This window comes from Sapajus apella, unplaced genomic scaffold (assembly GCF_009761245.1).
Source record: "Sapajus apella isolate SASKATOON/1434 unplaced genomic scaffold, GSC_monkey_1.0 scaffold32, whole genome shotgun sequence".
Taxonomy (NCBI): Eukaryota; Metazoa; Chordata; class Mammalia; order Primates; family Cebidae; genus Sapajus; species Sapajus apella.
In genome coordinates, this window is record NW_022436972.1 from 4,902,992 (window position 1) to 4,928,355 (window position 25,364).

The 25,364-nt window shown below is 37.0% G+C and overlaps 1 protein-coding gene across 2 annotated transcripts; it reads right to left on the reverse strand.

Annotated features, from left to right (window-relative positions):
• Positions 1–25,127, reverse strand: HSPH1 (heat shock protein family H (Hsp110) member 1). Of its 2 annotated transcripts, XM_032294419.1 has the most exons (18): positions 24,489–25,127; positions 21,852–21,909; positions 19,078–19,218; positions 18,177–18,299; positions 16,390–16,489; positions 15,180–15,313; positions 14,529–14,773; positions 13,540–13,768; positions 11,964–12,070; positions 11,582–11,715; positions 9,256–9,464; positions 7,511–7,642; positions 4,865–5,002; positions 3,579–3,704; positions 2,374–2,481; positions 2,162–2,281; positions 1,799–1,960; positions 1–901 (listed from the first exon to the last, which is right to left on the reverse strand). In XM_032294419.1, the coding sequence occupies exons 1-18, from the start codon at positions 24,593–24,595 to the stop codon at positions 695–697; spliced, it is 2,580 nt and encodes an 859-aa protein (XP_032150310.1). In that variant the 5' UTR covers positions 24,596–25,127; the 3' UTR covers positions 1–694. The 2 variants fall into 2 exon arrangements, with proteins under 2 accessions (XP_032150310.1, XP_032150311.1); XM_032294420.1 differs by lacking the exon at positions 7,511–7,642 and having other exon boundaries at positions 162–901; positions 24,489–25,108.
• Between the last annotated feature and the right edge of the window lie 237 nt (positions 25,128–25,364).

Below are 25,364 nucleotides of genomic sequence, written 5' to 3' on the forward strand. Positions count from 1 at the left end.
TTTAGAAATGACACCATAAGATGAACTTTATTTTAAAGCTCATAAAAGTGTTCACAATCAGTTACAACAGGATCAACATTTCTTCCATTCCACTTTCACATGACAATATACTGTATAGTGAGAGAGAAATTTTAAACGTTTTGTTCTGCATGCTTCTAACACATTTGACTAGCTTTTGTTTTACTCATTGAATTAATATCAAAGCAAAAAGTCATTTTCTATTGGACAGAAATGATTTTAGAAAGCCCTTATGGAGTCAGACTTAGCCTTGTTTGTAAACATCCACACCCACACACATGCTGAATGGAGAGCAAAATGCAAGAAAACTACCTTGGCAGGAACAAATGCTTAAAAGATTTTAATCACAGCCCTCTTGAACAAGCAGTACAGTTTGTTTTTTTTCTCCAAAAGACAAAAGTCAGTTTTATCCTCAGTGATGCAAATGGTTAAGACTGCACAGAAAGCTTAGTATGAATTCACAATTCCACAGGAATCTGAAAGTTACCAAGGCAGTTTTCCCTTTTAGGATCATAAAGACTGCAGACTTAAGCTTTTTTTCTTTTTCCATATAATACACAAAATTTCTAAACATCCTTAAAAAAGAAAATATAAATAGTTTCAGTATGTTATGTAGAGTCACATACTATGGCAAAAATATTTTATTAATTGAAGGAATAAGCCAATTTAATGTTATCTAGTCCAAGTCCATATTAACAGAATTTTTCTCATTAGGGTAACATTCACCATTCTGATGTGGAGGTTCAGCACCAAAATTATTTTTGTCTTCTAAATCTTCTTCCTTTTTATCAATATTTGGGCCATTTGGAGTTCTTTCCAGTTTGGGTGATTCAATTTTTGGTTTGGGTTGTGTTACAACGGGTTCACAAGTGTTGTTCAATTCCTAAAGAAAACAAAACTAGTTATCAGATTAACGCACCTCCATCCAGTTCATTTTCAACTGCTTCTCCACATATCCGAACCACTATTTTTCTGCCAACTCCAATTATACATCAAAAAATTACGTTTTCTCATTACACTTGCCAAAAACCATAGCTTAAAGTCTGACCAAAAGAGAGTATTAATATTCTTCCATGATGTGTCAGGACTCCCCATGTACTTACACATATTACTTCCCTTAATCCTCACAACAGTATTAAAGGACAGGAATTATAATCCCCACTTCATGGAAGAAAATGGTTCAGAGAGGTTAAGTAACTTCACGATCGATCAGGAAAACTAGTGAGGACAGGGCTAGAATTCAAGTTTATAGCTTGAAACTGATAGTGCTTAAAAGGGCCACTTTTCCTTGACCTTCACTGTGTTTGAATATTACTCCAGAAAAGCACTTTTCCCAGTTTCCTTCCAGCCTCACACACAACAAGACCTAGAATTTCCTAACCCCTTTTGCCCTACTGTTTCCTGACAGCCCTGAACACTTTCTGATAGATGACACAGGCATGTTTATTGGTCTCTCTCCCATTACAAGGTGAATTCCATAAGGGCAGAGACTACATTTTGCACACTTAATTGTTTAACCCTGAGAACAAGGACTGGCACATGACAGGAGTTCAACAAATATATTTGTTGATATGAATGAGTAAATGGAGAAGTGGACATTTAACAAACTTACAAGGTCTTCTATATTTTGTGATACAATAATAGACTTCTAAGAAAAGCTGGTCTCAGTCAGGATGAGGTAAAAGATTTATAGGAAAAATGGCTAGGTTAAAGGTCCGAATGATTGCAACTTGAGTCTGTAAGAGAACCCAGCAGTAAACACAAGACAGTTAACACTCACCTTGATTTTTGTTTTAATTTCCTGAGCACGTACAACTGGATCCTGATCAAGACTCTTTTTAGCCTGTGCATTCATGACATTATTCATCCATTCCATCACTTCATTAACAGACTTCTCAACTTTCTTCATTTCAGACTCATCAATATGGTTATACTTCTCATCCTGAACAGAAAAAACACAGTCATTCTATGGAATTTATTGAATAACATCTCATTTGACCCAATCTTCCAAGAGGTTCTAATCTATCTCTAACCTCAAATAACAAAATTTCAAACTTAAGATTGTTCATGATTCCCAGCTTAAATGTTAGCTTATTAAAATCTAGGTTAACTTCCTCCCCTAGGTACAAAAAGACTGACTCACCTTATTTCTGAAGTCAGCTGCTATCTTGGCATAGTGCTGCAGCCTCTGTCCTAGTTCTTCAAACATTTTTGGCCGTTCTTCAGCTTCCTGAAACCGAACTTTAACTGGAGTGCCAATTTTCTAAAATAAAATGTAATAAATTAATAGTTATAATTTTATTAAGTCTATAGTTTAAAACACAAACCACCTTTTAGGGGGAGAAAAGGGCCTACCATTAATTCTTCCAACTTGTCAACATATGCTTGTTTAGCTTGGTCCTCTCCTTCTTCATACAGCCAGTCTTCAGTTTCTGTGAGGAGTCTCAAAAAATTCTGATGATCCTTAACATAAAATATGACAATATTAGTGGCACTTGTACTTCAGAATTTTTCAAAACAAAACAGAGGCATTCTCAGAGGTGTTCACACACTAGGTAGCTAATCTTATCCAGGAAGGCACTCTGATTTGGCTTCTCTGCCTTGTTACACAGACACTGAAAACGGCTCTCATTGACTTACAATACTGTAGAAGCCCAATCTGTAGAATGAAATATGGCTTATAGAGGAGCAATTATCTTCCTACTCTCCAAAACAACCGGGCCTTAATTAGGTTTTTGTTCACTTACACAACTATCGAATACTGAGGGGAAGCTATACAAGTTGACAATCACTAAACACATGAAAAAGTCATTCCTAACCAGTTCATGTAAGCTATGAACTTCCACTCCAGCCCTGGGAGGTCCTGCCTGGTTCAATCATCTCCACTTTAGAGCTCCCACCATAAGAAACTCAGAGAATAACAGGGAAGAGCTAAGAACTGAAGTACACTACAATGTAGCCCAGAGTCCTTAGAACTATGAATAAAATAGACTTGAAATTTCACTTTAAATGATGCTTAACTAAACTGGCTAGATTTATAGCTAGCCAGTTTCTGTTTTCCCAGCCCTGTCTTTCACAGTTGTGCATCTGGGATTTACTCAGAGCCATACTAACTGGGAGTCAAGAAAAGGGATAAGGGAAATAATGGGACTTAGTAAGCTCTGGAATGACTGAACACATCTTATGAGATGAAACAATGACAGAAAAGCTACCAAGGCAATGGCATCACTGCATTTGAGTCTTTAAAATCGAAGATTTTTCTCTTATTATCCTAGACCCTATGACAGTAATGACATAGACTCTACATAAATATTCGATAGGTTCTCTCTTCTTGATGGTAAAAAGTGTTTTGGGGGTAGGCTAGTGCAAAATAAAACTGCTCATCACTAACAAGCCCTTTCTCCATGACTTTGTCTTCTGTTTCCAAAAAGTTCAAATTATGTAACTGGCTAAGAATTTTACATAAGAATTACTTAAAAGGCTTAAGCCTCAACTGTCAATTTATATATTAAACACTTTATATGAGACTATCAAAACAAAAATAGAGCTTTGAGACATACCTGCTCACATATAAATTTTTCATATGGTCCACACAGCTTGTCTCTGAACTCATACACGTATTCCTCAACTGCATTTTTAGCGTCATTCCTTTCTTTTTCCAATTTATCTTGCATTATCATCTTACCCTGGTCAGGAAACAGGAAAGGTTAATTCCGGTCTTCTAGTTAACTCAAACTAAATTTTAAATATGTAGACTCTGGGATTTTTTTAAAAAAAAAATCATACAAAACAAATTTGTGTTAATGCAGCTCCAATTTCTATCTCATCAAACTCTTCCTACAAACCCAACAGACATTTCCATTTTCTAAATACACAGGCTGATGTCTGATTTTTTTTTTTTAACATTGTAACTGATTACAGATTTCATATTTAATGCTAAGTTAAAAAAAAAAAAACAACAAAAACCTATTGTTTAAATGTAATTTTGTTTTCTTGTATATAAATGTTTATCTTATAATCAGATTAATACTGGCCAATGCATAACAGTCACACCACTTTTTAAAATTAAAGATATAAATAAATGGACTATAGTTTATTCTTAAATAAACTCTTAAATACAATGTTCCCACCTCAGTATGGAAAAAACAAATATCAATTATTTCACATATTATTCCAGAATTTCAGACTACTAAAAAACCACAACGTATTTTAATAGAAATATTTAGTGTGGCCTGAAATTCCAACTGTACTGTGCTGTGTATACCACCATCCATTTTTTTTTCACAAGAAGTCAGCCAATTATTTTATATCAAACAGAATCATTTATCACATAGATCTAATACGAATAAAAAAATGCAACAAAACTTGTTAAAAAAAATTAAACTGCAAAATTCGTTAGTTTTGGCTTCATCCTATCCCTAAAACTACATAAAACTTGGGATGAGAAAGAATTATGGCCATTTATCTACTAGAAATATGGGTAACACCACCAAGCAACTAAGCTTATTTTCAAATTTTTTTTTTTTTTTTTTTTTAGACGGAGTCTCACTCTGTTGCCAGGCTGGAGTGCAGTGTGCGAGATCTCAGCTCACTGCAACCTCCGCTTCCTGGGTTCAAGTGATTCTCCTGCCTCAGCCTCCCGAGTAGCTAAGACTACAAGGACGTGCCACCACACCCAGCAAGTTTTTGTATTTTTAGTAGAGACAGAGTTTCACCACGTTGGCCAGGATGGTCTACATCTCCTGACCTTATGATCCGCCCACGTCGGCCTCCCAAAGTGTTGGGATTACAGGCGTGAGCCACCGCGCCTGGTCTCAAAATAAAAATATTTAACTAAAGTACTTACCTCTGTCTCAATATACATGTTAAGAAGGTCTTTCCCTAACTGCCAGACCAAGTTGGCTTCAATAGGCAGCTCAACATTCACCACCTTTATTTTGGGCTTTTTAGCTTCTGGAGGCTGGTCAACTTTTTTTTCATTTGCCTTGGGAAGGGGAATAAAAAGAAGGAAAAATTTTTAAACAACCCTTGGGGGAAAGAAAAACTTCTTATACTTACTGATGACTTGGGCAAAAATAAAATCTCTAAAAATCATAAAGTTGGAAGGGTCTATAAGATCACCTAATTCTCGCTATTTTAAATCAGGGCTGCTATTAAACTTAAATATGCCATACCGTCCCCTTCAGAAATTTACCAGGATATTTTTCTCTTCTCATACTGAACAATCCATCTCTCCTCCTAAAGCTTTTCTTCACAAGTCTTTACTTTCTAACCCCTTTAAACATTCTTGAAAATCCACAAGCCAAAAAATGAAAATTATTGAATTATTCTGATCTTTATAGACTCTAGAACCTGCCACCTACGGATAAACTTTCAGCAATGTAAAACAGGTTAGGATCAAGTCAATTCCTATATTATTATAGGCTCTATATGCCAGTGTGCCTGCTTTAATTACAACTAGCACTATGCTGATAAATGCCTTTTACAATTGTCCTTATTCAACCTGGAGTTTCCATATATATATACACATACATACATACATGAACACACACATTATTACTATCCACCTTTGAATTGTATAAGCAACACTGCAAGGTAAAAAGAGATTAGTCTTACAGTACCAGAAGGACCGATGTGACACATGCTGATCATTTATATAGGTTTTCTAAAATATGTAAATACAGGGCTAAAGAAGTAAGTATCTCCTGTGGCCTTTAATTTTCCAAACTTTGCTATGCATTTCCATTTCTGCAGGTTTCTACTAATACAAATGACAAAGAACACAACTGAGCTAACTCAGTTGTATGACAGACCAGATGACAACCACAGTGTGTAACACGTATCCTGATGGGTAGGATGGTTAAGATGGGAAGAGACTAGCCCATGAGGTGCGATAATCATGGCTTTTAGGAGTTATAAATGATGTAAAAATCTTAGGCACTTTATCAAAGAAACTGGGTCTAGAAAGTTCAATGACTTGCCTAAAATAAAAGAGATGGAACTAGACCCCATGCTTCAGAGACTGATCTGAGTGTTCCTTAGAAATCACCTATAAGCTTATCACTATGCCATACGCTGTTATCATTATGAATGAACTAGGCAGTCAGCCTGCAGTCCTCCCCACATCGTTTTCCTTCTAGTGCACACAACCCTTCAATACATTATGCATGCTCTGAGGGCATGAGCCACAGGAAAGAAAAATAAATCCACTGAAATATATACCTAAGACAACACTGGAGTGCAACAGACGTTGGGAAACAAATGGATAACAGCACATGTATGGAAGTTAAATCAAGACAAGACAACTTGACAGCACCCAATTAAACCAACTATTGATAAAACCAGCATCACAAAATAACATTTCAACATGGAATGGATGAGGAACCCTCTCCAAAGGGGTGGTAATAATGCTCCAAATGGCTTAAGACTAATAGTCCTACCTACAACTAAGGAGCATGAGATCCTACCCAATGTCATGCTCTAGACAGGTACTGAGACTATCAGCAAGAGCAGTTAATGCTCACCCCAAGTCAAGGGGTGTGCTGCTGAAACTAAGTGTTGATTTTTCCAAATAACCACCATCATCCTACAACATTAACAGCAGAAAACAGCAGCTTTCGGAAATCAGTCAGGTCCTAGAGCTCAAATTGTGAGCCCCCGAGGATCAATGAGGAGACAGGAAAATTAAAAACTGGAAACTTTTACACAGTATAAAAACCTATTCTGACCCCAATGAAAGATTCTGTAATTTGCCTGAGGGTAAAAAAACTCTACCCTCCGAATGTAAGAGAAACCAAACAACCAAGAGAAGGCTAATTATTTATATGCAACTTCTACAGAAAATAAAGTTCCACAAAACATACAGTGATTCACAGTTAACAACAGAAGTTTTTCAGTATCCATCTGACCACAAATCTTAAACGTCTGATAACAAGCTGTCCCTTTACAAGGGACACAATATCACTTTTTAAGTTAGCTTCCAATATCTACTGTAGAAGCAGGACAAAAGAATAATTACCTTGAAATGCAATCTGGTTATTACCAGACCACCATAATTAATTTACTTAAATTTGACTGATGACTTGAGAGGAGAAAAACGTTTACTAGACTCCTATAGCCCATGTATTTATCATCTGATTAGTTCAAGTAAAAACTAATCATGTAGCCCTGGGAAATATCAATTTCTGCCTTTGGTATTAGAAGATACCTTTGCTCTTTGAAAGACAACAAACAGTATACATTAGCCTCTTGTTACTTCAAGGTGGCAGTTAATCAAGAGAAGCTTTTAGGTTCAGGACATTCAATTCCCTTAATTGAGCTTGTATACCTCTAACTGGTTTCAGTTGAAAAATACACAGAAAATCAACAGAAAAAAAATCCTACACAGAATGAAATCACTTGGTGCTTGCTCTTGAAACTGCAATTTAATGATATCGTTAATGATTACATGTTGCAACATTGTCTAATGGAATGAACTAGAAGAGTCACTCACTTTGTCAGCATCTGGGATTTTGTTTTCTTCTGAGGTAAGTTCAGGTGAAGGGGGAGACTGTGAGGTTTGCTGAGCATCAGTTTGTACCTGGGGCTGTGTTCCAGCTTCACTGTTGTCTTGCTGGACATTTTTCTGAAATGAAAGCCCAGGCACAAAGGATGTAGAAAGCAGGTGTACTTGTATAAATTTTTAAAGTTATAGGGCACCAAAGACAGTACACTCAATTTCTGAAATCTTAACAGGTGGGGAGTAAAGGTACTGGATAAAAACAAAATGAACACAAAGTACTCGAAAACTTCTGTAGAAATTCTAAACCTGTAAAAAATTCTTTGAATGACAGCAGTTAATACCATTAAATAACACAAGTAAAAGCATTTAACTGATGTGATGACAATCAAGAGCTCTCCCTTAAGAAGCTCATCTAAGCTTGTACAGATATTCACTCTCTAAGGCACTGGAAATAGTTTACTACAGGCCTCGTTCCTAGACACAAGCTTCTAAAACCGATTTTACCAGCAGCCATCATGGATCTCAACAAATCTCCATTTCAATTTACTGAACAGTTACATAAAATGGCCAATTATCAGTTTTTCAGGGATTCATCACTTCAGCTTATGGATACCCAAGACTCACTCTGTTCCCACGATAGTCTGTGATCGGCTATTTATACCTTAAAAGATCTCATGATAAAGAATAAATGCTATGTATTAACAATCCTAATTAAAAATGTGGTAAAGAAAAAGAAAACTGAACCTGAGAGTTTCCTAATTTTCTTCTTTAGTAGCCCTCAATCCCTAATAAGTTAGTGCTTGCTTATCTCTACCCATCTTGGGGAGAGGCTCGAAATATTCTAGGTTAACTACTTTCTGCCCACACCCAACTCTCTCATATTTTTCTTTCAAGTCTTCAAGATTCTAAGACAGACACTAACGTGTTCAGAAGCAAGGCATTCCTGATATCCAAAAGGCACTAAGTTTGAGAAAGTACATGGCACTCATCAATTAACCCATTATTCTACATTAGAATTTTTCTAGATGAGAGAATAAAACTAAGGTTCAAACTGTTTATGTTCCTTAAATGTTCTAGAAAGGTAAGTGATCACTAGATAACACACTTTTTCCACATCTTAACTAGAACACCACAATGCCTGCCTCTTAAGAAATAAACTAATTATTGTAGTACTTTAGCTTCCTAAAATTCTTCTGTTGACCACACAGGACTAGCACTCATGCTAATGATGAACAACTCTCACTATACACTACACAGACACTTCTCTTCCCTCCTCCCCCAATACAGAAAACCATGTAAAAAAAAAAAAAACAAGTTCTGAAACAGCAAAGCCAATTTTGCCATACAATTTAAAAAACTTTAGTATTTGGTAGCTATTTCACAAACAGTTTTTTAGCAGTCTATTTTTTTAAGTTTCTTAAACATCAGTCAACATTTGACTTCTCAAATGTGGTCTACGTCTTCAAAAAACCAAAAACAATCCCAACTCAATGAAACATCAACTACTCTGGTATATACAAGTTACTTCAAATTCAGTCACACAGAATTTAATCACAATTCACCAAATTTCACGCTGTATATTACAATTAACTGGCAAGTGCTATTATCACCTAAAATTATGATCAAAATTATTTATGAAGAAAAACATTCATTTTAACTCTTCCCTACCTAGCTTCTCCTATAGCTTAGAACTAAGTCAACTCTATTCAAACACAAAGATTTATCCACAAACTTACATCAGCATCTGGGTTATCTGGCAGTCTCTGATTCAGACACTCCATGTCAGCTTCAGCAGAAGACATTTCATTTTCCTCAGTTGGGACTTTCTCCACCATAGATGCCGTAGAGATGGTGAAAATGCCATGGGTGTTGACTCGCACTTTGACTTTTACTCTAGATTTTTCTCCATCCTTTTGTGCAGAAACATTCTGAACTACAAACCGGCCTAGAACAACCAAAACCACATAATTTTAGAATTAAGTCTAAATCTCTGTAAAGGAGGCCAGGTAGGGCGGTTCATGCCTATAATCCCAGCACTCTGGGAGGACGTGGTGGATCACGTGAGCCCAAGAGTTTGAGACCAGCCTGGGCAAGACAGTGAGATCCTGTCTCTACCAAAAAAAAAAAAAAAAAAAAGTCCTAGCTACTCAGGAGGCTGAGGCGGGAGAACACTTTGAGCCCAAGAGGTCAAGGTGGCACTGAGCTATGATCACGTCACTGCACTTCAGCCTCATAACAAAGTGAGACCCCCTTCTCTTAATAAATCAGTAAAAATCTATCTGTGTAAAGGAGACAGATAAGAAAAATACAAAGGCTAAAAAAATAAATAAAATTTGAGAACTACTGCTGTTGCAAAATCTTCTACCCAGTCTTTACCAAATTAAAGTCCTCTAATATATAACTATAAACTCTTAAAATATATATACTTGCGATTAACCTTAGTATGCCATAAAAACTTTCAAAGGTAAGGCCACTCTCATAACTGTCTTACTTAAAACTAGGCAAACACTGCGTGTAAGATACTGATTACATGCGGTCCTTGCCGCCTCCTACCCTACTACTTACTCCAGATGGGTGAGCACAAACTCGACATGAAAAACTGTTTGCAAGCATAAGACAGATGATAGCAAGCACATGCTGAATTTTCATCCTATAATCTTTTGAAGAGTACCATTCTCTTGGTTAAATAATCAAAACATTTAGCTGTTTTAAATAAGGGAGGTGAGCCAAAATCGGTACGAAAGCCTGAAATTATTATGTGCAATACAGTGCGGTTCCAGAACATTACTAATGGTTCAAAGTGCAGACTTTAATCCAGACTGTCTGGGCTTGAATCCTGGCTGTGTGACCTATTATAAATGTTACCTAAATTTTCTATACTTCTGAGGATTAAATACTACAAACCAAGAGCTAGGTGCTAAGTTATAGCCACCAATAGGTACTGTTATTCCAGAAAACACTAAGCCAAAAAAATGAGTATTTTGAACCTGTTATGTGCAAAGCTCTAAATGGGATTTAACTGCCTTTTATTTGAAGTGCTGTCTATATGAACACACACAGCTACAGATTTAATTACAATGTCACAAAGATCAAAAGAATACACTTTGATTAATTGTCAAATCAGTAATTCAGGAAATAATTGCCAAAAGATCCATCCATCTAAAGAAACAGCATTTACTCTGCAAAGTGGCATGTAAGATGGCTCAAGTATGTGCAACGTTTTCAGTTTCAGCCAAACATGAAAAATTAGATGCCATGCTGAAGAGCTGGGATTTTATCTTCCAAACAATAAGGAATTAATGCACAGATTCCAATTTAGCAAAATCTTACAAGTCTACTCAAATTGTTTTCCTGACAATAAATTCATGAAAACTGTTTTAGAAACAATACGCCGTAAGTACAGGTCAGAACATTTTAGCCTTTAAAGTAGTAAGAAAGAAAACACAACTTATCAGGTTGGACTCCTTTTAACAATTTCTTTATGAATAGGTGTGTGAGGCAAGGGTTGAGTCCTGAAAAGACCTACCAATATTAGCAAATTCCACCTGTGGTCTAGGAAAGAGTTACTTTGGGTAAAAGTAGAGGGACGGTGCCAAACGTCCCCCCACAATATGTACCAAAAAAGACATATCTGTACAATGGGTAACACAAAGGTACATTTGAGAAATAGTTTCACAGTGGTCGCTGGCTGAGGTTTTAAATTAGAAGTAACAGACTGCAAATAACACTTAACCTAGAGGAAAGGTGAATATTAAAAGCATGGGTCATCCTTTACATACAGACTGTATCAGAACAGGGAAAATACTAAAGCGTTCCTAAATATATATCAATATACACTCCCAAGTAACAGCAGAACTACCAAATTGTTCTATCTGTAGGCCAGCTGACTCCTCAATAAAATTAAGCTATTGCTCCATCACCATTATTCTAAATCGAAAATGTCTCCACACATAATTATGCTCCCCTCAACACTGCTAAGAACAAGAAAACTTTATGTTTGTATGATGAATGAGAAGCTAAGTCTTTAACTAAAGAGTAAAATATACACAATGAATTGCTTACCTATTTTTGCTTCTGGATATGGAACTCCTTGGGGATCAGAATAGAAAGCTTCTAGCTCAAAAGGCCCCCTTCTCAGGAAGGTGAGAACTTTGGAGAAAGGAGCAGCATGGTTTCGACTAAACACTTCATGAACACTAGAGAGAAAAGAAAAAGGCATTCAGCAGACAAAGTACTTAAATATGCTTACTGCGCTACACAAACAGAAAAGAGACTTTCTAAAATCTTGATCAATTCTATCTCATCATGTACGATATGAAAATGAGATACATATTTTGGCAGATTTGGTTGCTGAAAGAGTCCAGGTAATTAATGACTCTACTATAGAAGTCATTTGTTAATTTTTCGACTTTAGAGTATCTGAATGTTATTTTCTGCTACATACCCTTCAGTGTCTTCTGAGTCATGGTTCCAGACCAGAGATATTGGAAAAGGAACTGCATCCGTGACGGAAAATTCTCTAACTTTAAATGCTGGGGAAAGGATTGCACACTTTAAAAAAAAAAAAACAAAACATGAGCACATGAATACTTCCCAGTCATCTTTTCATATAAGACTCAATTCTAATGGATGGTGAGGGTTTAAAACACTCAAATTCAAAAATAGTTTACAGTATATTTCATCTAAACAAATAATTTATTTTTACCATCTAAATACTATGCCAATTACTAGGTACAAGGACAAATAATATATCTTAGGATAACAATCAATCAATAACAGGTTTCATAAGGGCTTAGGAAAAGAGCCTCATCTTTCTAGAAATTTGTTTTAGAAACTGCCTTGCTAATAGCAATTTCAACCTGTATCACTTTTGAATATGTACATATACATCCATGAACAGTTCTGTCTACACTGCTTTCCAAATCTCTACGAAACCCCCAAAAAGGCAAAACTCATAATGTTCATATTTTCAAGTAATTTTGTAAATGAAGAAAGCAATGGTAAATTCCAATTTAGGAAAGGCAACACCCAACAGATAGGTGGACAATTCTCTATTTAGATAGGACATATAAAAATAACTAAACATATGATTAAGCTGAATAGACCAAAAAAAGTCAATTCATCATTTAGTATAGGATCCTTCAAAAGAGAGGGCAAAATTAGCTGTACTTCTGAAGAACCTACAAACTTTCATCATTTGAAGGAACCAGAGTCAATTAAGGAGGCATATTCCATTACGAAGAAAAAAGCAAAAACAAAGACCCTATAGAACAGGAGGCATAATACAAAGGATTATCATTAATAATTAGTTATCTACATATTTTTCCTTTTTTAAGTATTAAAAAAGGCAGTCTAAATACCTTTGTTTACAGAATCCTGTTTTGTATTTTAAAAACTGCTAACTAAATCACTTAAAACTCAAATACATTAACTTGAAACTTTAGTTAAAACTATTTAGTTTTTTTTTACTATGATATCCTAAATAGAAACTAATATTTTCTTTTTTACCAAATAACTTCTAGATTTGGTGTTTTTTCACCAAACTAACTTCATGCTTCTGGGCTGCCTTTTTATTTGATAAGCAGATTAAGTATCAATTTGGGGAGAGGGTTATCTATTTTATAAAACCATTTGTTCATATTCTTAACACTCAGAAAGCTTGCCCAAATCAATTCTTTATTGTATTAGATTACCATTCTAATCCTGTGTGCTTTGTAAGTAACTACTGCCACCGCCACACAGCTAATTACTGTTTCAGCCATGTTTTCTGTGATATCCTCAGAATCATGCCTGTTTTTTGATTCCCAGCTTGAGAAACACCAGCTCAGTAATTCTTCAATTAAAATTTACTGGATCTTTTGGATTTGAGTAGACTGATCTCCCCACAGCCTTATGGGTCTGTTTTAAAGGTCCTTCAGCTATCTAGACACAGGTCTCTGTTTATTATCCCACTGTGATGACATACAATGGTAACAGTTTAAGGGCTGTACACCAAGCGAAAGCAAGCGTTGAGAAAGTACCTGTAATGCACATCCTCTGGCTACTGCTTCATCTGCATTGAGTGTTGTACTAATATCTTTTCCAAAGAATTTGACTATTCTTTCTTTCACAGCTGGAATTCGTGTAGCACCTCCAACAATCTCAACTGCACTCACATCTTCTACTTTAAGATGAGTTTGTTCCATCAATGAATAAAGGGGCACTTCTATCTTTTGTAGAAGTTCAGCACAGAGTTCTTCAAATTGTGACCTTGGCAAATAAAAACTTGTTAGAAAAGATAAGACCAATATACTGTCCTACTTTTGACAACCCAGTGAATTTCATTATTTTCCCCCTCAGACACCCTGGCTTCCACATGGGCCAAGTTTAGTTGTATTGTAGTTTATAACTCCTTTGTTTTTGATTAATATACAAAACAGCTGCAGAAAGAAAATGAGGAAGACAACCAGCTCTACTGGTATTACCCAAATAAATCATTTTATATCCTTACGATTGCCATTTTACCTTTTTAAAATTTCTCCCCCAGAGAAGGGTCTTGCTCTCTGTGTGCAGTGGTACAATCATAGCTCACTGGAGCTCCAAACTCCTGGACTGAAGGGATCTTCCCGCCTCAGCCTCAGAAAGTTGGGATGATAGGCATGTACCACCATGCCCAGCCCTTCTAAATGTTTTGATCTGATTCTCATTACTTCCAATGGTTATTTCCAGTCCCTGCACGGTATCTTTGTGAAAGTAGTATTCAATTACTAGCCCAGAAATACTAAAAAGTGAAAATACCAAGAAGACTTGAGGGTACTTAGACCCATGAGAGTACTTAAGTACTTAGCAAAGGTATTTTTAAAAGCACTCTTCACACAAGTGCCCCTAGAGTTAATGGTGATAAACAACAGTATCTGCAGCCACAGGCATTTAACACACAATTCTGAAATGTAGGCCAAGACTCACAACACCCACTAGAACTGACACCTGGGGCTACAGTTTCAAAAAAAGTTCCATCTTCAAGACACACCTGTTCATTTTTCCAGAAACATCTTTGTCATTCATAAAGCATTCGATATTCAGTGGAAGGTCTGTGCTGTTAGAGCTCATTAGCTTTTTCAGTTTTTCACACTCCTGATACAGACGAAGGAGTGCTCGTATTTTGGATTTTGCATCCAACTTGTACTTAGTTTTAAATTCTGCACAAAAATGTTCCACTAACTTTTCATCAAAGTTTTTTCCTCCTAAGAAAGGATCAAAAGCTGTTCCCAGTACCTAATTTGGTTGAAACAACAAATAGTCTGGTTATTTTCAATCATATTTGTAACTAAAATCTTAACTATTACTACTCAAACAATTAAAGACTAAGAGACTCAAGACTGTTTAAATTATACATGAAATCCAAATCAGTTAGGAATAACTCTAAGATATTTTTGACTTTTAAATGACTACATAGAAGATAACTGTAAAAAGCCTTTTCTTTCCTAAACAAGAACACTTAAGAGTATGCGAAGACAATTACATCATCTTTATGGATAGCCACCTTAGCAACCAGTTCTTGTTAACATCTTTAGCTAAAATAAAACCCTTCATTACCAAGAAGCACAGTAAAGAGGCTCAGCAGGTTCAAGTCACAATACTTAATGTGTTTTGAAGACTGACTTCCAATGTATCACTTTACCTTCAATTTTCCCTTGTTAAAAGCACAGGCAGACACTTGCAAAGCCGAATGTCCCATATCAACAAAAACCACTATCCGTGGTTTCTCTTCCAGGCTTGGGAGATCCTGCTTATAAATTCCGTAATTCAAAGCAACTACAAAAAATAAGAATGTTTCAATTCTTCGGTTCACATTTTCTTAAGAATTTCATGGTTACATAAAATTACACATGGAGGAAGCTTGATTATTAACTTAAAACAATTAAACGTGAACACATTATATTCCTTTTATACCTGACTTCACACTAATTTTCTTGCTTTCTGATTTCAGAAAAATGCTCTATCGTTTTTTAATATATGGAGCTTTGGCTAGACAAAATATATATGGAGTGAGTACAATGAAACATAACCATGTATCACAAACAATATCAGACTTATTATGCAATATTTACATTTTAACCACAACCCACCAGTACACTGCTTATCCAAAAAAATTAAGAATTTCATATACAACTACAGCAACTGCACTTCCTACCAATTTTCTTTAGATCCAAGGTAAATAACTGATCTACCTTAAAGAGTTTGTCTAATTTTTTTCTGAACTTTGAACAACTATACTTCAAAACATGTATACCCAAGAACATATTTTTACCAACATTTAAGTTTTCCAAAAACCTAATAGAAATAGGTGAGGAAAACTTTTCAGCATAAAAACTCATTTTTTTCCTTAACTTTCTGTTCATCTGTAATCCTAATAAAAGCTCATGGAGGAGATGTTGTGCTCACCACTGTATATCCATAATACCTAGCACAATACATTCAAATAGTACAGGCTTAAATCAGTATTTGATAAATGATCAACTATCTACAGTTCAGTAAATAGATTAAAAAAATTTATAACTAAACCAATTACTTGTAAGCCCAGAATTTTAAGATTTTGGAAAAATTTGTTATCTAACCATAAATGCAACGTAAGGAAACAAAGTTAAATTCAACCGACATATTCAAAGGATTAAAAAACATGAAAATTCTCTAATGAAAGCAGATTCATAAGTTTGATGAAGTACCAATTTCTCATTAAACACAAGCATTTTAAGAGATAGATTTTTGTTTTCAAATCTGACCTGACTTTTTAATAGGCTGTGTTTCTGTATCTATATGAAAGTAACAGCACTGAGAGTATCTTTAGTTTTGATAGTATATTCACTTCTACACAAACGCTTTTTCCTTACCAGCTGTCATGTCATTCATAAGTCTTAAACAGTTTAGGCCAACAATCTGTGCAGCATCCAATACAGATCGCCTCTCAGCATCTGTAAAGAAGGAGGGGACCTACAAATAACAACAACAAAATCTGAATTATCTAGAACACAAAATATACTTAGAAATTCCTCACAAACCACTTATAAATTCACAATAGTCCAGCTAAGTAGGTGCTTCGCCAAATCACAAAACACAAATAGGGCTTTAGTTTCCTGCAAGCTCCTTAACTTTCAAAAATAGTAACTACTTTTGAAAAATATTGTCCCAAAATTACAGGATCAAAATAGTCTTTATTATAACCAAGTTTAAGCTGAAATAAAAATTAATCAGGAGTTTCGTAAGACTATTGAAACTATTTTCTAATAGAAAACTTGAAATTAAAGCAGACGAAATCTGCTTCCAAACTAGTCTTAAGCTTCTACTGGCATTAGGAAATTATAACGCTAAGTCAACATTTAATGTTTAATATAATTAAAATGTAGGTAAGAACTACAGGAACTTCTAGAGCTAATTCTAACGTATGCCACACCACCACCTTACAGTTCTGCTATTCACCGAGGTACTCTTTAATTCAGTCAACCTGTTAAAATTACAAAATCACTTTTTGGCAAAGCCTTTGATTTTCCTAAGAGTAAAGACAGCTCAGGAGCTGAAGTTTCTTATAGCATTGACTTGTGCTATTCTAGTTGTAATTATTCTTGAATGCCTTCTAGTGCAGCACTTCAGGATACTATTCAGGAAAAAAAGTATCTAATAACACATTCATAGAATCATTTAAGTGCAAATACCTAAAAGTTTAGTTCAGTGATTTTTCAAATTTGTCCAAAATATTTGTAGATGCTTCAGAGAGAGACATGGGCAAGAGCAAAGGTGGGTCTCTCCTCACCTTTCAAATCAGAACACCCCTTCCATCAGTTTCTCAGCTCATTAAGGGAAAAAAATTGTGGCCAAAAAAAACAAAAAAACAAAAAAGGGAAGGGAGAGGAGATGGAGAAGCCACTGACCTATAACTTAATTCTTTAATTTTCCCAGAGATTAAAACACTTCCCATTTTGCAAGGGCAACAAGAGAAATGTCAGCCCTTCTGCCTCATTCATTCATACACTCATTCATTCATATAGGCTTCTTTCTGACTGGTCTTGGCTGGCCACACTGCTCATACTATAGAGCAAAGACCATGCTGTATATTTAAGTCCAAAAGCATACCCCACAGCATATCAAGAAGTGACCCAAAACATCCGGGCAAGCAGTTTACCTTTTTGGTGTCCAAATAAAAGATTACTTTTGTCCATTTCTAGTATCCCCTGACAGTCTAACTATTAATTGTCCAATGAAGATAACAGGCTTGCTACTGCTGAAATTTAGGTTTCATCACTACTGGTAGGCTACGTTTTAAAATTCCTAATGCACTGGTTCTCAACTGAGAGTAGAATTCTTTAACCTGTGAAAAGCTCCTGTGTTAAATATACAAGCCTGATAGTGCAGCAACTAACTGCATTAGAATACTTACAAACGCAACCAATCTGTGTTTTCAAAGAGACTCACAATAGATTTTGATTTCTAGTCAGGAACGTTTGCAGCTTCTGGCTAAAAATATCACTCAAATCTACTCTGTAATGCTCTGGAACACATATTAATACAGTCCAGTAGCATATGATCTCTTGCAAAAGAACAGCTTTCCCACATTTGATACTTAAAAGTAATACAAAGAATGCAAAATGAAATAAAATACACTGCCTTGCTGAATTATACTTACTGAAATAACACAATCTGTTACTGGTTTCTTGAGGTTGTTTTCAGCAGTTTCTTTCAGCTTAGTCAATAACATGGCTGTTATCTGCTCCACACTAAATAGATGTTCTTCATCCATGTACATTACCTGTATTGAAGAGAAAAAAAAGTTTTAAATGTAGTACTTCAAGCTACATGCCAATGTTTAACTTCCAAATATTAGCACACATTCTCTTCCACAAAATCTTTATTGTTACAGTCATTTTGGAAGGAGGAAGAAAAGGAGGAAAAAGGGAAGGGGAAAGAGCGAAAGGGGACAGAAAGGAAGAAAAAAAGGAAAAGGAAGAAAGAACTTCTACCTAAAGATGAAGGGGAGGGGAAGAAAGCTAGGGCAGACATGCCCCGCCCAAAGTCTTAGTCAAAACATTATAGAAGGTAGTAAATTTCCACTCTGATTGAAGAGATGAATCACTGGGATAAATATTATTGCGTGTTGATCATAAGACAGGAATACCTCTGCAAGTTTAAAAAAAGATGCCTGGTTTTATTACACTTCTGCTCTCCAAGCAACTGCAACTGGGCTACCTCAGAACAGACTTTTGTTTGATACAGGAACACAATGTTGTTTTTAACATCAAATAAACCTCAATTTTACAACTGCCAAAAAGTCAGGAGAAACACAAATTAAGCTATAGTATATACACTACCATTTGAATAATTTTCAGACAATTTAGCATGTATCTACTATACTTTAAAAGGAGCGGAATGAAAAAAGAACAAAAAGACCCTCTTGTGTAATTAAGAAATTTGAGTAAAAACTCAAGTAAGTTAGTGTTTTTAAGTATTAATAAGTTGATATTCTTCTCTATGGATGGATGAAGCGGTCACCTCCTATTAAGGAATCTAAGGTTGCTCAATTATATTACCTTTATTCCAACTCCACCATTTTTCAATTGAACCAAATCGTAACTTAAGTTTTCCTTCTCCTTTTGAATGAAGGGGTCATTGAATGCTCGGCCATGAAATCTTTTGAAGTTAGACACCGTATTGTTTGCATGAGTGATTTGCTGCAAAAGAAGTTTGAGATTTTAAATTTTTCTCTAATTTCACACCTACCAGTACTTTCAGTAATTTTATTTTGTCACTTTACAACTCAAACCAACCCTATGAGTGCGCATAACTTTCCCTGAGGCCCATCGATTTCACTAAACTTCCTATCTATGAACAGATTTTACTTACACTTCCTTCTTCTCCTATACAAAATGCAAGAAGGTAAGCAGCGAAGAGGGAACAAGAGGCAATAGTGTGACTACAGACTTTAAAGCAGATTTCAAAATCTGCAAGATATACTCAAAGACAGTGAAACTATCGCTAAAGCACGGAACAAACCTGCAAGAGTTTTATCACTTTGTTTCACTCCTTTTTTCCCTGCTAAACTTGTGAAGTTTTATACCCAATGAATGAATAGATCTAGAAGCACTATAATCAAATTATAATTTTTTTAAAAGTTAATTTTTATAGTCTAATAAATAGCTAAGTGGCCAGGATAAACATTCTGTGCCAGAAAATACATGGATCACTACTTTTCCTAGCAATAGCAAGAAATGCTAGTTATCTACACCCAAAAGTAGAAGATAGAAGAGTAATTCAAGAAGTTTCTACATGACCTAATGTTTTCAACTACATGTGCATATTTTGATGACTTGAGAGGCACAATTTTTAAAAACAAGGCTATCTTACACAACTGGTTCAGATGTTTGTTAAACTGTTTTAAGAAATGGTGTTTTTATAATCCATCATTTTGGTCAAATATTTTAAGCAAACTCTAGATTGAAAAGTCCCACTTCAGAGCACATTTCACTCAAAGGTACCTCATTTGAAAAAAGAAATAATGATAAGTATGAAAACTAAGACTTCTGAAATTATTACTTAAAAACACAGAAACAGTTTACTATTTACTTCTTCTCTGATCTAGTTCTTTGAATAAAGGGAAGAATACAGTTAGCTTGGCAGTACTAGTTTCCAAACAATATGGAATTCAAGCAAGTTTAGGTCTTAAAATTCCTAATGCTTCTAAAACTGAAGGAAGTATGTCTAGTTGTCTACCAGGCAAATGTGAGTCTCAGCAGATTATCCTCACATAACCACAAAGAAGCAAGAGAATTTTAGGTCTAGGTTATCAATATCCTCACTGGGCACATTTAGAGGATTGTTACAGCTAAAGTCCCACTCCCCTTTTGAACATATCATTTTGAGTGTGCCTATTTCTCCTCCTTTCCTCTTTCACCCCTTCTTGTTGTATCTGTCTTCCAAGGAAATAAAGTTAAATCCAATCTACATATTCAAAGGATTAGAAAAAATGCAAGAATTTTCTAATGAAAGCAGATCCATAAGTTTGATAAAGTGCCAATTTCTCATTAAACATAAGCATTTTAAGAGACAGATTTTTGTTTTCAAATCTGAACCGACTTTTAAATAGGTCAGTACCAAATACATTCCATAATATATAATACAGTACTAAAATATATTCCAAAATTTTCTTTCTTTCTTAGCAATACTATTTACTATATTTAGAAAAATGTTTTCTATTTCAAAGAGCCTCTCAAAGAGCATTTCATTTTTTTTTTTTTATTACTGTTTTTCTCCCCACCTCCAAGGGGTCTGTCTAGATCAGTGCTGTTCAATAGAATTATATGTAAGCCATAAATGGGAGCTGCCTACATAAAATTTTCTAGGAGCCACATTAAAAACTAGTGAGATAAAATTAATTTCAATTAACTTAGGACAATATATTTTTAAAAACTATCACTTCAATAAGTAGTCAATACAAAAAAATTGATGAGATACCATACTTTACTTTTCAATTTGATTTAAAAAAGTAAAAAATCTCACGTGTATTTTATACTTCACATTTTGATTCAGGTGAGCCACATTTCAAATGCTCAATACATTACATGGTTACCATATTTTTTAAACAGCACAGTCTGGTCAAAAATTTCAGTAACCTGAAAATGCTTTTAAACACATAACTTCTTAGAAGTTCCTTCTATAAAAGGAATCTTTAACTCCTAAATGAGTATCATGAGAAATTTCAAGAATTTAGTGTCTTGTTTATAATTTCTAAAAATTAGATAAATGAAAGGCAGCAAAAAGTTACTAAAAGTTAAGGGGGGCAGGCCAGGCGCGGCGGCTCACACCTGTAATCCCAGCACTTTGGGAGGCCAAGGCGGGCGGATCACTTGAGGTCAGGAGTTTGAGATCAGCCTGATCAATGTGGTGAAACTCCATCTCTACTAAATATACAAAAATTAGTCGGGCATGGTAGCATGCCAATAATCCCAGCTACTGGGGAGGCTGAGGCAGGAAAATCACTTGAACCCAGGAGGCAGGGGTTGCAGTGAGCTGAGATCACACCACTGTACTCCAGCCTGGGCAACAGAGAGGCTCTGTCTCCCAAAAAAAAAAAAAAAAAAAAAGTTAAGGCTCACAGATGAGAAGGTTAAAGTCAATGCTAATAAAACAAAAGAAAGGGAACAGAAGGGAAAGAATATCATCTGAAGGTTCATAAAGAATACTTGAATTAAATTTTTAAAACTCAAAAATACATAAGCTTAGGCACACTTCACACTCTTGTGTCTTGAGATTTTCCTTTTAAGAACTTCCCCTTAAAAAGTGATCAGAATTCTTTTAAAGAACATACCTGATTTTTGGCTGCAACTCCAATTGTTCTATTTTTTGATCCAAATGATATGACTGACCTAGAAAAAAAATATGTATTTCAAAAATGTTAAAAAGCATAAATGCTGACATCTTAAACTGACAAGAGAAAAATTCTAATATAAATGCCCTACCCATGGGTGCGGGTACGGAACAAGCATAGCACAATTTGAATGTCTGTAGCTTTCATCAGATACTCAAACTGGGCTTCCACTTAACTGCTTCAAGAATCCAACCTAGGTGGCAGTTCTACCACCCTAAAAAGGTCTGTCCATGGCTCAGGAATCCACCAGGTCCCCAGTTATTACAAATCGAACATTAACTTTGAAAACGTTTTAATACTTAAAAGGTATTACTAACTTGACCCTACACAAATGACTAACAAAAAATAGGATGTGACTCTACCTTTCAGTCGCCAACTCTGAACATACCGACTTTTGTTCTGATACACCACCTGCTTCTTTAGGAATCAAAAGTTTTTATGCAAACCCAAGCAAGTGAACCCAAGTTAAACCTCTCAAGTTTAAAGAGCACAAAGAGGTTCCCATCTGGGAGATTCTGCAAGAAAAAAAATGATGCAGAACAAGTATCACGGCAGAACAGAATATAAACGTTGAGGGAAAGGAGTGACTAATCAGTTACACCAAATCTGCTTTGAAGAGATGCAAAGTGACTTGTAACTGTGAGACAACCTTCTCAGCCACCATGGAAACGGAAACGCACAGTAACAGAACAGACAAGCTCAAGAAGTCTTATGAGGAGAAGGTAAGTGAATTAGGTTTTGGATTTGAGGAGTTATCTAATTCTAGATTACTAATCCAAACCTAATCTAATTTTGGGTGAGTTACTCCTACCTGCTTAGGTAGGAGTAATGGTAAATGAGATGAGCAAAACGGGAAAATACTGAGGGCATTAAGTACTAAAGTTTAAATTTTCCGTAATAGAAACATCCTTGAACTACATTATCTGAGCAAGTGTTAAATAAAACAGCATCCTAAAAGCCAGAGAAGTGTCCAAGCAGAAGGTAGACAAGAAACCATCCAAAATCAGAGCATCATTCAAAGCTCAGAGTATCTATACACTTCTAGAATGATCTACTCATTTTCCTAGGGGAGAATCAAATTAATTGCACTGAAGAGCAATCAGTAGCTGATGCAATAGTCGACCATATAGTTAAACATACTAAGGGGAACTCCAATACTGCCCTCAGTTCACTTTTCAGGGCCATACCTGTTGTCTAGTTTCACACAGTAGTCACTGTATCTACATAACACAATTTTTTTTTCCCTACTCTCCTCTGAAGAGTTTTTCTTTATTTTATTGGATCAACCAGAACAAACTGTAAACTGCACCTAGGCATGAAAGGCTGAAATACTATTTTCTTTCTTTCTAAACTTCAATTACAAAACCCTTAACCAAAAAACAGATCTGCAGAGGTAGACGTACAGGTTGCTCAGAGCAGTCTTCCTAACGTTACTAACATTGCCAAGTATTTTGCCTCAGATTTTCCACTCAATTTTCATAAACGTTCATCAACACCCAAATAACTGTATTACCCCAGTTATTCTGCCTTTGAGTTCAATGTTTTCATTTTACACTTTTCATCCTGGGCTTGGGATATTTGGAAAAAATTAATAGGCACAGTAATTTCCTTGAGATGGAAGCATGTTTTTATCAATGCACGTGCAGATATGTTTGTATATATCCTCGTCTGAAAATATCACCTAACAAAAGTTGCTTTTTAAAACGTTGCCCTTTGCCCAACCCATGCTGCTACAGAATATTTAGTTCAGTGACATCCATCCATCCCCTTAAATCGTTCTAGCACAAAAGTATGCAATTTTTATCCTCTTTTACATAAACTGTTCAAAATTAATTGTAAAAAATACGCTTTACAATTCCTTATGAATGGCAAAGAGCAAAAGAAGGACGTTTACATCTTTCGACAACGATCCTGGGCACTAAGGACAACAATGTTGGCAACCAAGAGACTGGGTAAAAAGAGGTGGGCTAATCTTTCATAGGACTGCTTCCGTGGTCGCTAACAACAGTCCGCCTGCTCAGTGGACAACCAGCGACACAAGCTCTGGAAGCTTCCAGTTCATTTCGAGATTCACAATGCGGAAGAAAAAGCCCGGCGGCCCGGCTCCGCCGTGCGCAAAGATATGCGCGGAGGGAGGAGGACAGGCTGGGGGCGGCTGAGCCAGCTCAGAGAGGCCGGGTAGGGATATGGGGGCGGCCGCGGAAGGCGCAGGCTGCAGCCTGCCAAGAAAAGAGAGCCAAGTCGCGGGCTTCGGCGCAGCCCGACCCCCAGTAGGAAAACCCCCCGTAGAAAGTCCGCACAAAGTGACGACCCTAAGAATCTCGACTCTAGGACTCTTCTCGCCCCCGTGAATCCCTGACACAATCCCTTCTCCAATTCGTAGCGGCAAGCCCCCCATCCCTCCTCTTGGGTAAGGTCCTGCATCGCCGGGTCGCTGGTCCCTAGTTCCACGGAAGGGTGTGCCGCTGCCAAACGCCTCCGTTTACCGCGGTGCTCCGTAGCCAGCCTGCGAGCTTAGGGTTCCCACGCTAAGGGCCCAGAACCGCCCCCCAGCCACCCTCGCAGGCTTCCACTTACGGGGTACACCGGTCGCTGAACTCGTTGGCGATGGTCTCGATGCCCCCGGCGCGGGCCACCGCGATGTAGCAGCTCTGCGAGCCCACGTCCAATCCCACCACCGACATGGCCGGCTCGCAGTTCGCCTCCGCCTCAGGTCCGGGTCTGCGTCCTCCGGCCGCCTGCCTGCTTCTCCTAGCGCCGTTTCCTGCCCCGGCAGCGTTAGACTCCGGCCAGCGGGGTCTGGCCGCTTCTCTGACACTGAGAAGGACACACGGACAGCTGGCCTGTCAGGCGCCTCCGACTCCCCAGGGAACAGCGGCGGCTGGCTGACGAGAAACCCCGGGAGAAAGCGCCGCTCAGCCTCCGCGGGTCGCTCCGCACCTTAGGCTGCCTGCCTCACTTGGCCGCGGCTCGCACACCGACGCCGGCGCTGAACTACCGACCCAAAAGGGGAGGTCCCAGTTGCTCAGCCTTATGTATTGCACTGATCAGAACTTTCCAGAATCTGCGGCATTTACTCACCGGCGCCTCCACTGGCCCCTCCACGTGCCACTTCCGCTTCCTTCTTCTCGAGCCTTCTCGAAAGATTCTACCCAATGGGCGGCCGGTCCCCCGAGAATGACTGCCGTTGCTATGGCAGCGACAGGGCCGCTCCCGTGCTATTGGCTCAAGCCTGTCTCCGCCCACACGCGCCCTGGCCTGAGGCTTTTTGCGGCCCTAATAAAACAAGCAACGAAGAATGCATCAAAAACTTGGAAAAGTCACAATTTGCTATCACAAGGTGGTGCCCGACTCTTAACTCTAAAGGGAAGCTGAGCGGGCGGAGAGGGACCTCATTTTTGCAAAGACCCCAGATCCCAGGATGGTGGGGAGGCCGGCCAGGTGTCCGGAGAG

Bases quoted from the DNA above. Each gene is read 5' to 3' on its own strand.
- HSPH1 (XM_032294419.1), bottom strand. From the start codon at position 24,595: ATGTCGGTGGTGGGATTGGACGTGGGCTCGCAGAGCTGCTACATCGCG. The intron at 14,774-15,179 runs GTAAAGTGATAC...CAACCAAATTAG, and splicing joins TTAACAAGGGAAAATTGAAG to GTACTGGGAACAGCTTTTGA. The intron at 2,482-3,578 runs GTATGTCTCAAA...TTTTATGTTAAG, and splicing joins AAAAATTTATATGTGAGCAG to GATCATCAGAATTTTTTGAG.